General features: G+C 42.5%; 1 protein-coding gene across 1 annotated transcript in view; it reads left to right on the plus strand.

The window, feature by feature from the left end:
* The first annotated feature begins 2,306 nt into the window (after positions 1-2,306).
* The window catches only part of LOC134457386 (metabotropic glutamate receptor 4-like), a 227,956-nt gene continuing 215,488 nt past the window's right edge, over positions 2,307-14,774 (plus strand). The window contains exons 1-2 of the mRNA XM_063209386.1: positions 2,307-2,669; positions 4,401-4,406. Of these exons, the coding sequence (XP_063065456.1) occupies positions 2,394-2,669; positions 4,401-4,406 (282 nt within the window). The 5' untranslated portion in view covers positions 2,307-2,393. The remainder of the gene's footprint in view (positions 2,670-4,400; positions 4,407-14,774) is intronic.

Raw genomic sequence — 14,774 nt, forward strand, 5'->3', positions numbered from 1 at the left:
TCACTTTAACCCAACACCACAGCTGTGTTACAGGGGGCTGTTCTGAAATATGAAAAGTTGTCCACATCTCAGTTTGTTTTGTACCAGTGATATCCCTTATCCCACATCATTGACACACCTGTTTCCAGAGTGACTTGTATCGACGTTGCTGTCCATGTTCTCCACAGGAACCCAGCTCACAGGCTTACTATCCTCAGAGTTTTTAACTTTGCAGTGGTCTCTGGTATTGACAAATAGTCTGTAAGGCAGTTTCCGTGCTTTTGTATTGGTGTCTATTGTGAAGGTATAGTGCAGAGAATGCCATGCTAACCTCAAGAACTATCATTGTGGTATCCATAAGGGTTTGTTTTAGTGAGACTTCTGGAGTACACACACAGCAACTGCAATGTTTCACCCTTTTTTGTTGGCTTTCCTCCAAAACCTTATTTCCCAGTCAGAATAATTCATGCTTTGCTACAGAGATGATTAGCACTGCTGGAGGCTTTCCATTTATTTGATGTGACATGTCTGGAAAGAAGGAAAGAAGGAAGTAGTGCCCTTGAGGCCCATCATTTGAAGGCCGTAGGATGCTAATGTGAAAATGTGCAGAATGGAAGCCTATGGAATCCAGCAGCGCAACACTGAATCATTGATTCCACAGGCTTGATGCACTATTTCATCTCATCTGTGGGATCACTGCACTGACAGTAGTAGTGTAATATATATGGCATGTTATTCTGTGGATGAAGTTGTGCAAGAGCAAAAGCAGAGCAGAACAATGGTTGGAGGATGTCTAGTCGATTGCTTTGTTGTTTCTTTCAAGTTGTGAGTTGTTTATTAAAAGTGTCTATGACGTCAGATAGAAAATCACTGAGTTAAAGTTTTTTCAAAACGACATCATGTTTTTTTCATGAAATCAGGAGGGAATTTGCAGCCAACCAATGGGAACTGAATAAGAAAAATGCAAAAAAAGAACAATGAACATCATTCTAGCTCATCTGTCAAAATGGCTTAAAAACGTAGTATACTGTACATGTTCTTTACATCTCCTCACTGTTCTCTGTATCGATTCTTTTCTCTCCTTTACCTTGCAGGATTTCTCTTTTTTCCATCTGTACGGGACCCTGCTGAGGAATCATGTCAGTCTGCCTGGACTGACTGAAAAAAGAAGCAGCAACAGCTCTATTCTTTTCCCCTGTGGGGGTAAGCACTGAGCCAATAGAAGATTTTCTCCACCACCCCCTCCTCACCACATCTGGACCTCTCCAACCCCTGCAGGAGAAAGCCAAAGCAGCTTATTCTCCACCATCTCATTTCCTGATGCCTTCCGTAAGGCTTCTCTATGGAACACTTCATTCGTTGTGTCAGGCTGCTTAGCTGTAGAAGAAAACCTTCTTCCTTCGCCGCCCCAACCACCCTACTCTGGACCCAAAGACTGTGAGGGGGAGAGGGAGAGAGTGAGTGAAACACTGCGGTCAAAGAAAGTCAGTCATATTTGTGAGAGCGATATCCCTAACCCAATTAGCATTTTCCAACACTGCTGCACTGCAAGCGATTCTAAGTTAAGGCGCAGACGCCAACTTTCTTCTTTCCAACACTGCTGCCAAACTGCTGAGGAGAGACATAAGGAGTATTTTTCCCCACTAAGATTTCTACATTTTATTTTTAGTCCCAGTTTCTTACCCTTTAAAAAATTATATCATAGATAATCAGCACTGTTCAGAGGACTGTGTTTTGCCAGTTTCTTCACCTCCTGCTTACAACACCATTTATTCTGTTCTGTGTTTTACCTACAACACACAGACAAACGCATGCACATAACTCCCCTCCAACACACAGACACACATCACTCCCCTCTCTTCTCTACAGATTCGGTTTTGACTCGAAGGCAAACAGTCTCTTTTTGATGCTCGACTAGCCCTGACCACCTCACCATGTCTGTGCCTCAGGGCCTCCTCATAGACCTGAATACCTGCAGCCGGAAAAGCTGTGGAAGCAGAAGTAAAAGCAGCATGACCTCCTCCAAAACCTCCAGAACCTCTGCCGCCTCCACCTCCTCCAGTACCTCTGCCTCCTCCACCTCTTCCTCCTACTCCTCCATAACCTCCTTCAATACCTCCTCCACTTGCTATCCTCCCTCCTCATTTTCCTGCAGGTGGTTGATCACACACATTCACCATCCTCCCCTTCCCTACCTCCTCCTCCTTGTTGTCCTCCTCTCGTCTGTGCCAGTAGCTCTGGCAGGTCCAAAGCCCCGTCCTCCGGGCCACCCCGGCCCTGGGCCAAACCTGAACTCCATCCGCATCGATGGGGACATCTCACTGGGTGGCCTGTTCCCCGTGCATGCACGTGGCCACGATGGCAAGGCCTGCGGGGAGTTGAAGAAGGAGAAAGGCATCCACCGGCTGGAGGCCATGCTGTTCGCCCTGGACCGCATCAACAATGACAACGACCTGCTGCCCAACATCACGCTGGGGGCACGTATCATGGACACCTGCTCCCGTGACACCCACGCTCTCGAGCAGTCTCTCACCTTCGTCCAGGCGCTCATCGAGAAGGACAGCACCGACGTCAAGTGTCTGAGTGGCGGCCCGCCAATCATCACCAAGCCAGAGAGGGTGGTGGGGGTCATCGGGGCCTCGTCCAGCTCCGTGTCCATCATGGTGGCCAACATCCTGCGCCTCTTCAAGGTAGGACATAAATCTCTTACTTAACCGATCTATCTATCTATCTATCTATCTATCTATCTATCTATCTATCTATCTATCTATCTATCTATCTGTCTGTCTGTCTGTCTGTCTGTCTGTCTGTCTGTCTGTCTGTCTGTCTGTCTGTCTGTCTGTCTGTCTGTCTGTCTGTCTGTCTGTCTATCTACACTCTAAGAAAATTTCCCTGCAAAATAACGGCAGTTACTGGCAATTATATTTACCTGTAATTCTACTGTTATTTCACACCAAAAATCAAATACAGCTCATTGCTGTTTAATGTATCACAGTATATAACATTTTTTCAGCAGCAATTGAACTGTTAAATGACAGTACTCTACAGAAAAATAACAGTACATTTCAGTTAAAAAGTTGAATTGTACTGTGTGATGACAGGCAAATACTGGGTCATAGTTGTATTCATGAATATGGCCATGGCAACTTCCCACCCCACCCATCATTCTCCATAACTGTGGTACCCTGGCCATGTTACCACCCCACCCTCCCATCGTTCACTATGACTGGAGTGCCTTGAGCATGATACTATGGCGCTATGCTGTATTGAGAAAATGGTTTGCGGTGGTCCTTTGAAAGTGTGGGCATGAATAAAATTTCAGAGTACACAGTGCTATGTTACATTGATAGTGTGCAAGGTGGGCTTTTTACTGTATCTCTTGATGAGCCAATGATGAATATAGCATTGGTCAGTCTTTAAAAAATTATTTTACACCAAGTAGCACAGCAAACAAGCAGCACTACAAGCTAGCTCTCAAAGCAATGCCTAATTTGCAGCAGGCACATTATATGCAACAATGCCACAAATGATGCCACATACAGCAAGCTTTCACAAAGAGGAAAGTGTGCAAGCATGTAAGCAAGCTTGTAGGCAAGCTTGTAGGCAAACAAGTGCTATGCTGTGCTATGCTGTGCCATGCAGGCCAGCCAGCAGGCAGGCAAGCAACTGAAGTGTTGATAGTCCAGATTTATATACAGGTGCAAGAGTACCATGTGACCAGAGTCATCAGGCCCTTGGCAGGTGACGCCCGTAATTGAATAATGGCATAACAGCCCTACTCAGGTGAGGCCAGGCACTGATTAGCAGATTGGTTTAGATGGGGATGCTTGTTGCAAGAGTGTTACAAGTTCTTAAAATGTTTCAGCCATTCACACTTTCATCACTATCAAAATGTATGTGCTACTCACACTTTGCTGCATCAAGCACTTTTTAAGTATTGTAGTTTCCTTAGAAATTGTTTCATCATGCTTGATAGTATCAGATAATCTCTAACCAGTCAGAATGACTTCAGTTCTTCAGGTGGTATTGAAGTTTGATGGTGATCACGGACAAGTGGAGGATGAATGGGTTTCAATGGTGCTGCCTAAAATAACTTGTTATTTTCTAGAGATGCACCGGATCCGGTTCCGGTTCCGGATCCGTCAGGATAATAGTGTTTTTCTCAGGGTCCGGGTCCGGCAGGATCTTAAGCAGTGGATCCGGTATCTGGCATGTTACCTAAAAATCAGGGTCTGGTGCATGTCTAGCCTAGGCTTTTCAGTCTTTCACAACCCCAATCACTGCATGGAGTGAAATCCCTTTGGAAGCGGCTATTGCAGGCAGTGTGGCAATAAGCCAATGAGTCTAAAAAATAGTTTGCGCCAACGTAATAAAAAGGGCCCACGTGTGCGAGTAGACTATATGTTTCAACCCTTTTGTAGGATCCGGTATCTGGTTCCGGATCCGGCAGGATCTTATTCAGTGGATCTGGTATCCGGCAGGATCCTAAAAATCAGGATCCGGTGCATCTCTAGTTTTTTCCACAACGGCGAATACTGCTATTGTGCAGTACTTACTGTTTATGCTCAATATGTGACTCAAAGTAATATTTTCACAGTAGTTGTCTGTTTTTTCGAAAAACAGTAGAATGCTGTTGCAGAATTGCCGTAAATAAACAGCTATTTGTTACAGTGTATGTACTGTAGGCCTATATCTACTATCTACTCTATCTGGTCTACCTCTAACCTTTTGCCTCTGACCTCTATCTGTTATCTATCTACACCTGTCACCTTCTCGTCCCCATTTTCTGGTTTCATTTTGTCAAGTGCATGCAGGTATAGGCCTAAATCACAGGGTCTTAAGCAATCAGTGGTTTGGTGATCCTGACCTTTGCCAAAATGGTTCATTGCCCTTCTGACAGAAATGACTTGCCAAAATGGTTAATTGCCCTTCTGACACAAGTGACTTTACACACACACACACACACACACACACACACACACACACACACACACACACACACACACACACACACACACACACACACACACACACACACTGTAAAGAGATAGAGAGAGACATTGAACTTGGCCCAGAATGCAATAAATAGTCATTGCACTTTAAACACAGATTACTTAAAGCAGCTATTGTAGCTGTCTTGACTATTCATAGCGATAAGCTGTTGATAAGCTGACTCTTGTGATGAATGTGGAAAATTCATCCAGAACTATGGTCATATGGCGTAGCTGTCCAAAGGCGTGGTGTTATCATGGTGGTGACATCCTTGCATGTCATTGGAGAAACCACTTGTCAGACATTTTTAATACGGTAAGGTGCTACTTTAACTACTCACAAATTTCAAAATACAGTCGATATTGCAGAATCAATGACAACATTGTTGTCTCAAACAACTGTTGTGCTTCATTTCTTTTCCCCCTTCTCCACTACGTTTAAACTTTAACTGGAAGTTTCAGTGTGAGTGTTGACAAGAGGTATTGGTACCAAACTGGGGTGCGATTTACCTATTGTAGCCTATGGCAGTATGTTTCGCTTCTTAAAGGACAAGATCATTTTATTGCAACCAGGCCCTTATTTATTGTGTGAAATGCAGTTTTCTACTCACTCATAGTAGTTTTGTGTAATTTAGAGCACTCCCAAAGATTTTGGGTTTGGTGATGTTAGGTGATATTTATGAAATGGCTTTTGTCAGGCACTAAATATATTGTTTTTTTAATTTATAAACTATGATACAGTAGCACTGATAACGGTGAATGTTTTTTTGGTTTGTAACATCGGTGCTATGAGTCTAGCTAAGTTGGATGAATGAATGACAGCACTGTGGAGGATTGATGATGTTATGAGTAGAGGCCTTCAGGAAACTCACACAATAGTTTTCCTCAGGAAACTGGAAAAAAGTTTTCTCCACACTGCACAGATGTGTCAAACCAAAAACATTCACTGCATGTTATTAGTGTGACCTTAAAAATAGCATATTTAGAGCCTACATTTACTTGCCTGGGGCCCTGGACTAATGCCGTCTGATGGATACAGTATCACCCAAACCAAACCTAACCATACCAAAAAATAGTATCTTTTGGAGTGCTCCAAATGGCACAAAACTACAATGGGTGAGTAGCACATGATACTTTATATATCATACACAAGTAAATATTGTAAACAAGAGCTATATTGCAAAAACAAACAAACAAACAAAAACAACAGCAAAAGCGGTCTAGACCTTTAATCAGTGTGATACTTTTCTTTTTTTCCACCCAGAACTGAGGCGAAGTTATTTGGTACTATTTTACAGTTATTAAGTTATTACAGTAGTATTTGGGGTGCCACTTGCATTCTGCACAGTATTATTACCATTATCTGTGGAAATAATGATAATTACCATTATCTGTGGAGAGAGAGAGCATGTGTACTGCGGGCAGCACGCGCTCGCAGGAGATCGAGGAACTGGAGCGTTTCATCGACTCCTGCGTGCTGGAGTACCAGGGCGAGGCCGTCACCGACGGGGACAAGACACAGGTCTCCCAGGTGAGCACGCTTAGGAGGACGCAAGACAAAGTAGCGATGGCGGCCACTGAGGCTGTTGAGGTTCGGCAAAACGCTAGCCCAATGTCTACAGGCCTTGTCTGGACTGAAATAAAAATGGACTTGGCATCGATTGAGAAACTTATCTCAGTCGTTCTACAACAACAAGCAGATCTTGGTGCACGGCTTACCTCGCTTGATTATCCGCCACTACCTGGGCCTTCCACGGATGTCTCCATGACCCCCGCCCCGGGTAGCTCTGCCTGGTCTACGGTAGCTGCTGGCAGGTCTCGCCGCCGCCCTCCTCCTGTCGCGGCGTGTCGGACTGGGGCTGTTTCGGATCTAGTGCTCCACAACTCCTTTGCTCCTCTTGCTGATCTCCCTACGTCGCCTGCCCCACGTCGGAGTGGATCTGGATGTCCGGATGAACAGGGCAGCGAATCTTGCCCCTCGCCTGCTATCCAGCCAGGCCATCCATCACCGCGTCAACATGTAGCTCGCAAAGCTACCTCCAAGCGCAACAGGTCCGCAGACAGCGACGGCTCGAGTCCAGAGCGCGTTTCTGATAAGCGGCTCAGGCCAGGCCATCCATCATCACCGCGTCAACATGTAGCTCGCAAAGCTACCTCCAAGCGCAACAGGTCTGCAGACAGCGACGGCTCGAGTCCAGAGCGCGTTTCTGATAAGCGGCTCAGAATCTCTTCTCCAACGATGGCCGCAGCAGATTGCATGGCCTCTACATCTCCAACAGCGGATAGCTTGTCAAGCCATCGGGCTACTGCGATGCCTCTGTTGGCTAATGATGCTGGTGTCGTTAGCTTGTATAGCCCGTGTCAAACACCACCGGCGTTGTCCACGGCTGACAGCGTCCCTCAGCGTCCAGATGGTCTACAACTTCCTCCTCGCACCTCTATACACTTTAACCGCGATGTTCAATGCCCTCCTGAAATTCTCATTGTTGGTGATTCGATTGTCAGAGATCTGATTATTCCTAGTGCTATCACGTACTGTATCCCGGGAGGAAGGGTTATTAACATCTCTCATCTCATTCCGTCTCTATTGAACAGACATTCTTCCGTAAACACTGTCATTGCTCACGTGGGGACAAATGATGTCATGGCCCGGAACTCTGTGAAGCTACAAAATGAGCTGGAGACGTTATGTTTCACTGTTGAAAGCCTCGGGAAACGCTGCATAATGTCAGGCCCTATCCCACTTAGCTCCAGTAATTCAGAGCGTTTCAGCAGATTACATAGTCTCCATACCTGGCTGAAACAATTCTGCAATCTAGCTGGTCATGATTTTATTGCTAATTTTGATATATTCTGGACCAAATCATTTTTATATAGATCTGATGGGGTGCATCCAAACAAACTGGGCCTACTAGAGCTAACCACCAACTTTATTCAGTTCATTGCTTTCAGCACACCTTGACATTCAACACAGCATGACCCAATCCAGTTCACAAACACACCCAGCTCTACTATGGGTCCTGCTGATAATTGCAGCTCTCCCTCTCCTGCTGTATCTCTGATATCTGATATCTCCCTGCCAGAGACTGTCCTTCCTAATTCTTCTCCTGATATCCCTCTCAATAATGGACTAAGCCCTGAAGTCATGAATGCTACATGTCCATTGGAGTCTACTCCTGACGTTGTTCGCTTGGACAATCCATGTGTTTTTAAGGACAGAAAAGGCATTGGGTTAATCCACCTCAATATCAGAAGTATATTGCAACGAGATAAAATGGACCACTTGAATATTTTAATTGCTCAAACTAACACAGATATCTTGGTTTTATCAGAAACTTGGCTGAAGAGTGAAATTGATGACTCTGAAGTCAACCTTTCAGGCTACAATTTATTTAGAATTGACAGGGTCGGGAGGGGTGGGGGTGTGGCTATTTACGTGAAGTCACATTTCTCTGTCACATTTCTGTACTCCTTAAGTGAACCTAAATCCTTTGAATTTATTGCACTAAAGGTTTATTATGGCACCAATAACAACTCCTTCATAATAGTTGGGATTTATAGACCCCCGTCAGCTGATTCTAAATCCATAGATCAGCTTGCAGAATTGATATCTAGATTCACTGACTCAGAAGTTCTGGTTCTTGGGGATTTTAATATTGACTGGCTAACTGATGCCTCCAAACATCTTAGAGATGTTTTCTCAAGTCTATTTTTGGATCAACTTATTAATGATCCAACAAGACCAAACTCTAAGAACTTTAGCAAATCATCTCTTATTGATCTACTTTTTACAAATAAGATGAACAAAATTAGCGCAACTGGTGTTTTTGATTTAGGGGTCAGTGACCACTGTCCCATTGCCTGTATTAGGCACAGCACTCTAACCAAAGCACTGCCTCGCATTTTGGTTAAAAGAACTATGAAACATTTTAATGAGCAAGCCTTTTTAAATGATCTCTATGAAAGTGACATTCATCTCACAACTGAAATTCCTGATGCTGACTTGGCTCTACAGTTTTTCTCAAACTCATTTATTTGCATTGTTGACAAACATGCACCTTTTAAAAAGATAAGAGTAAAAAGTAGAACAAACCCATGGTTCACCCCTGAACTCTCCTCTCTTTTTCAGTCAAGAAATAAGGCTTGGTCATTAGCAAGGAGGAGCAAGGATGCCTCTGACTGGGCAAGTTTCAGGAAAATCAGGAACAGATGTACATTATCTGTAAGAAAGGCTAAATCTGACTATTACTTTAACCTTGTCTCTAGCTCGTACTCTGATCCTGCAAAATTCTGGAAGGCTGTAAATTACAAAAACAATAAATCTGTTACACCTATGCCTTCTTCCATTAAGTTTGATGATTGTCTACTACAAGACAAATCAGACATTTGCAGTGCTCTTAACAAACATTTTTCTTTAGCCAGTCAAAGTTTTGATAATAGCAATAATCATTCCTTTATGCCTAGGGCTGGACATGATATGTGTATCAGAGACAATGTCAGAGACGATGATCTGGAATTTAGGCTTCATCCTGTGTCTAAGCATACAGTGCTATCTGCTTTATTAGCAATTGATAGTCGCAAATCCACTGGAGAAGACCACCTAGATCCCCTTTTTCTTCGCACTGCGGCATATATAATAGCAGAGCCATTATTGCACATTTTCAATTATTCTATTTCCACTGGAGTTGTCCCTACACTATGGAAATTTGCACACATTACCCCGTTGCACAAGGGGGGTGATAAGACTGACCCTAACAACTATCGACCAATATCCAAGCTACCGTGTCTCTCAAAAATACTAGAGAAGTTGGTAAATGATCAGCTCAAAGAATTTCTAAATACCAATAATATTCTGAGCCCTCTCCAATCAGGCTTTAGGCCTAAACATAGTACAGTCACTGCTGCTACTAAAGTAATTGATGATATTATCACTTCTCTTGACAAGAAAAAACATTGTGCTGCCATCTTTGTGGACTTATCCAAAGCATTTGACACTGTGGACCATTCTCTGCTTCTACAAATTCTGCCTGGTATTGGTTTTAGTGCAAGTGCCTGTAAATGGTTCCAGAGCTACCTATCAAACAGACACCATACTGTAAAATTGGGTAATACTCAATCTGACCCCCTGCTAATAACCAAGGGGGTCCCACAAGGTTCAGTATTAGGTCCGGTACTCTTCACCATGTACATAAATAGCATACTCTCTCTCCTTTCCAACTGCTCTATTCATCTATATGCAGATGATACAATTTTGTATTGTGTTGCAGATTCTGTACAGCTAGCATTGGAGAATTTGCAGCAGTCTTTTAATATTCTACAAAATGCCCTCATTGGTCTTAAGCTTCTACTTAACGTAAGCAAGACTAAATGTATGGTCTTTACTCGATCTAAGCATGGCATGAAAAATGATTTTAATATATCTACTTTAGATGGGTCTGTTATTGAGAGAGTATCACATTATAAGTACCTGGGAATCTGGCTAGATGACAAGTTCACATTCAAGAAACATACTGACTGTCTTGTCACTACGCTCAGACAAAAGCTATCTTTCCTGCACAGAAATAAATATCACTTTCCTGTTTTCTGCAGAAAAAAGATAATTGAAGCTACTTTTCTGTCTTCCCTTGACTATGGTGATGTTATTTACAGACATGCACCACTCTCTAATCTGAAGGCACTTGACACTGTTTATCATTCAGCTCTTCGTTTTATTACTGGGGATCCATATAGCACTCATCATTGCCTGTTATATGATAAAGTTGGGTGGGCTCCACTTTCTCACAGAAGGGACATGCATTATTTTATTTTTATTTTTAAGGCCCTCACTGGTAAACTCCCATTTTATATTTCATCTCTTTTAGTTTGGCACTCCAACCCATATCAAACCCGCAGCAGCAACTTTTTACTGGAGGTCCCTTATGCCCGCACTGAACTGGGTAAAACGGCTTTTAGTGTCTGTGGACCTTCACTTTGGAATACCCTACAACAAAGGATAGGTCTTCAAGCCTTAGTGTCATTAGAACATTTTAAAGTAATACTGGGAAGTTTTTTATCACATACTTGTACTTGTTTTAACTCATAAGTTTTAATTCATAGTTTGTCTTAATTTTTACCTCTTATATGATTTATGTTGCATTGTGTATGTTGTATATATATATGATTTTATATGTGTAATTGTTTGTTTTACTCGACATCATTGTAAATGAGGGCTGGGCTCTCAATGATTCTTCGAGTTTAAATAAAATGAAATGAAAAAAAAATGAAAAATACATTCAGCAGCAAAGCCATTTCTACGTCAATGCTAGGATTACATTATTATTGTTATTTTCAGGTCTGCATGAATGTGATTGCTGCAATATTTGTAATGTTTAATAACCACTCATCTGATGTGAAGTGCGAGAGAGCCATGTGGTGTGATTGGCCCACAGCTCATGACTCACTCCCTGACTCAGGAATCCCAGATTAGTCAGTTTGTGGAGCTGCACGTTAGGTGATTTTTTTATGAAACATTGTCTGCAGTGAAGAGACTGGGAGCGAAAACAAATTTGACTAGAGTAGGGCGATATGTCAAAAAGGATGATTGCAATGCATTTATTCCACAAATCTTCCTCTAATTATTGCTGGTTTGAGAGCATAATGTTGATTGCAGATCACTGTAAAAATATGTCTTGGATGGCACAGTTTTTAATAATTCATATAGCGATTTCATTTGACCGATGCAACTTCTCGCCAAAACCAAACCAGAACCATAACTTTGAAATTGCATAGTATTTTCTGGCAGTGTGAACCAACAATGACCGCTTCAATAATAGAAATATTGTAACAATGTCAGTGCCGATGATTACAAATGTCATTACTGCCAATGTGATTAAAAGTCATACACCCTGTTTTCTCAAGAGTGTTCTCTAAAAAGGCAAAACTGCATACCCCTGATATGTGATTGTTTATCAGACTACATCTTCCCACAACCTCACCAGTAAGAGCAAGTGAGATGCTCTGTGCTGACTTTCTTCTCGCTGCCATGTCCATGGAGAGGTGTCTCATCTTGTCAGCCCTACAGACTAATGGCATTCATTAGGGACGGAGCCTTTCCGATGTCTCATGTAATTAAATAGAGGAAATCAGGCATGTGACCTTACCAAGGAAGCCCAGATGAGTTACTAGGTCTATTCAATTTCTCACATGAGGAAAGAACACATTTCTGAAATGGGAAACAAAAATCTTTTTTATGTTTTAAGGCTTGAAATAAAGGCACTACTCTGTAGTTATTTTCTTTCAAACTGACTGAGTCTATTCATTTTTACCTCTTTAAAGTACACTATTTACCAATATTTGAAATTGCACCTGTAGCCTACTGTATTTATTTATTATGGTAGGTCCTGTAATAAGCATTGAAGTACCATTATGTTACTACATGCTCCATGGTATTATGTAAACACCTGGTATGTAGTGCTTTGCAAAAAGAGGAGCTACAGAAAATCAAACATAATGAATTGGCATTTGCCTGCCACAGTCAAAGATTGTCAGTACTCTGCATGCACCTCTTTGCCTGAGCCCAGTAGAGCCGAGGGCTGCCATGAAGCCAATGGTTTTAAACGGTGGAGCAAGAAACTGTATATCCATCCCCTTCTGCAGTGGCAGGCCACAGGGTATCCTCTTCTGCAGTGCTGGTTGCCTTAAGACTGACATGCTTTGATCAGCACCCCTCTTACGCCCTTCTACCAACATCACCTCGGTTCAACAAGAAAAAAGAAAAGGACAAATAAAAGGGAAAAGAGGGGGAAAAAGAAAGAAAGAGAAAAAAGGGAACCCAATGAGCTGTGATAGCAGTGGGTGCTTTGAAGATGGCATGGCAAGGCAGTCTTAGGAAGCTACAAATGGGTCTGCTGCCGCTGCTGCTGCTGCAGGCTTTTCTGCTGTGACACTCGGTAGCCAGAGAGCTTTGAGAGCTTGTTGTTCTGAACTCCAGGCTCTGTGAGCTACAGTTTCAGCAGGCTACTCACTATGATATTAGTTCCCCTTGCAGCCTAACCTTTTCTGACTTTAAATAATAGGATGTCCTTCCCCTGGTTCATCCCACAGTGGACTGTAATTATGAGTTATTATTATTATTATTTCTCTCTCTCTCTCTCTCTCTCTCTCTCTCTCTCTCTCTCTCTCTCTCTCTCTATCTCTCTCTCTCTCTCTCTCTCTCTCTCTCTCTCTCTCTCTCTCTCTCTCTCTCTCTCTCTCTCTTTCTCTCTCTCCCTTACTCACTCACTCCTGGTGATAGTCATACTACTAAAATTGGGGGGGGGGAGAGAGACAGCTACAAGGTGAGTCATTCCTTAAGTGCAGTACCTTAGAAGGGTTCAGGAACCGGGCAGAGTGCACAACCCATGGTGCTTCAGGAAGTAAAATATGCTGCCACTTACATTCTACCATCCAGTGAACCAGCATAGTATTTGGCATTGCATTTCATACCTTTTCACATGAAGCCAAGTGGGTTTTGTTATCTAAAGTTTACACATGCAGAGGTGTGCAAAAACAAGCTCAGACCTTTTCGTCAATTATAATGTTTAATGCATAAAGTGCAAAGGACGTTGTTTGTTCTTTAATGCTTGCATCCTGGTAATTGCTTGCCTGGTACACACCAGACCATATCACAAGTGAGATATGATCTGGAGACTGCTTACTGAATTTGCCGTAGGAAATGAAGTTTAGTAGTGATGTGCATTGGCACTGCCCTCACGATCTGATTCGATTCGGGAGGTAGCGATTCGATTCGATTCAATTCGATTCGATTCAATTCGATTCGATTAGTTTCGATCCGATTCAATTCTGCAATGCATTGCAATGCATTACATTTCTACTGAAAACAAAGCAAATGCTTCATCAGTCATGATGAGGCAATTCAAGTAGTCAGATACTGAGCAACAATTTATTGGCTGTTTTCTGTATCAATCTTGCAGTTTTCAATGCTTTGAAGTTCTTTTATTTAATTTAACATTCATTTGCTCCCGAATTATCAACGGAAGTAATTGAAACTTGAAAAAAAATTCGCATCGATTCTGGAACTTGCCGCATTGAATTGGATCGCCCATGCCCCACATTGCTTGCCTGGTTAACACCAGACCTAATCACAAGTGTCTTTCAGATCGAAACGATTGTGTAGAACTAAAGGCAGTATGGGAGTTCCCAGGCTACCACATTGCATTGCATCGCTGAATTGATTATTGTTGACACCACTAAAGTTGAGCTAATTTAGGACAAATCTAAGTTTAGGACAGATCTATGGTCACTTGATTTGCTGATTTTAATGTACAGTATTCTATAAAGTTGCCATAGCAACTCTTCACTGCTCTTGGTGTTTGAGAAATACCATGATTTAGTTCATGTTCTATGCACTGAAAGCAAAATATGTAGTAGTTGGCAGTCATTTTGCAATTCAGCAATAGGCCGTACAGTATATTGAGTAATGAGGAAATAGAGGAAACGGATTAGTAAATCAATACAAAAATAACTTGCAACACCTGCAACAACAGGTGGGGTGCAGATAAATTATCCAAATTGCTCTCCTTACACTGCATGACTTTGTTGTTCGCCAACACTGAATGATGAAAATGGATGCTATTTCGTGGAATGAAACATGGAAAAGAAAACAACCAATGCAAATACCAAACAATTTTTACATTATGTATTAAAGCACTGGGTGGCAGAAGGGTATTGCCACTGCTGTGCTTCAGCTGTAGGCATATGGCAGAGGGCCAGGAGCCACAGGTAATCACAGATGTGACTGCCTGCCTGGATCCTCCATCACCCCCT

Source organism: Engraulis encrasicolus, chromosome 10 (assembly GCF_034702125.1).
Source record: "Engraulis encrasicolus isolate BLACKSEA-1 chromosome 10, IST_EnEncr_1.0, whole genome shotgun sequence".
Lineage (NCBI taxonomy): Eukaryota > Metazoa > Chordata > Actinopteri > Clupeiformes > Engraulidae > Engraulis > Engraulis encrasicolus.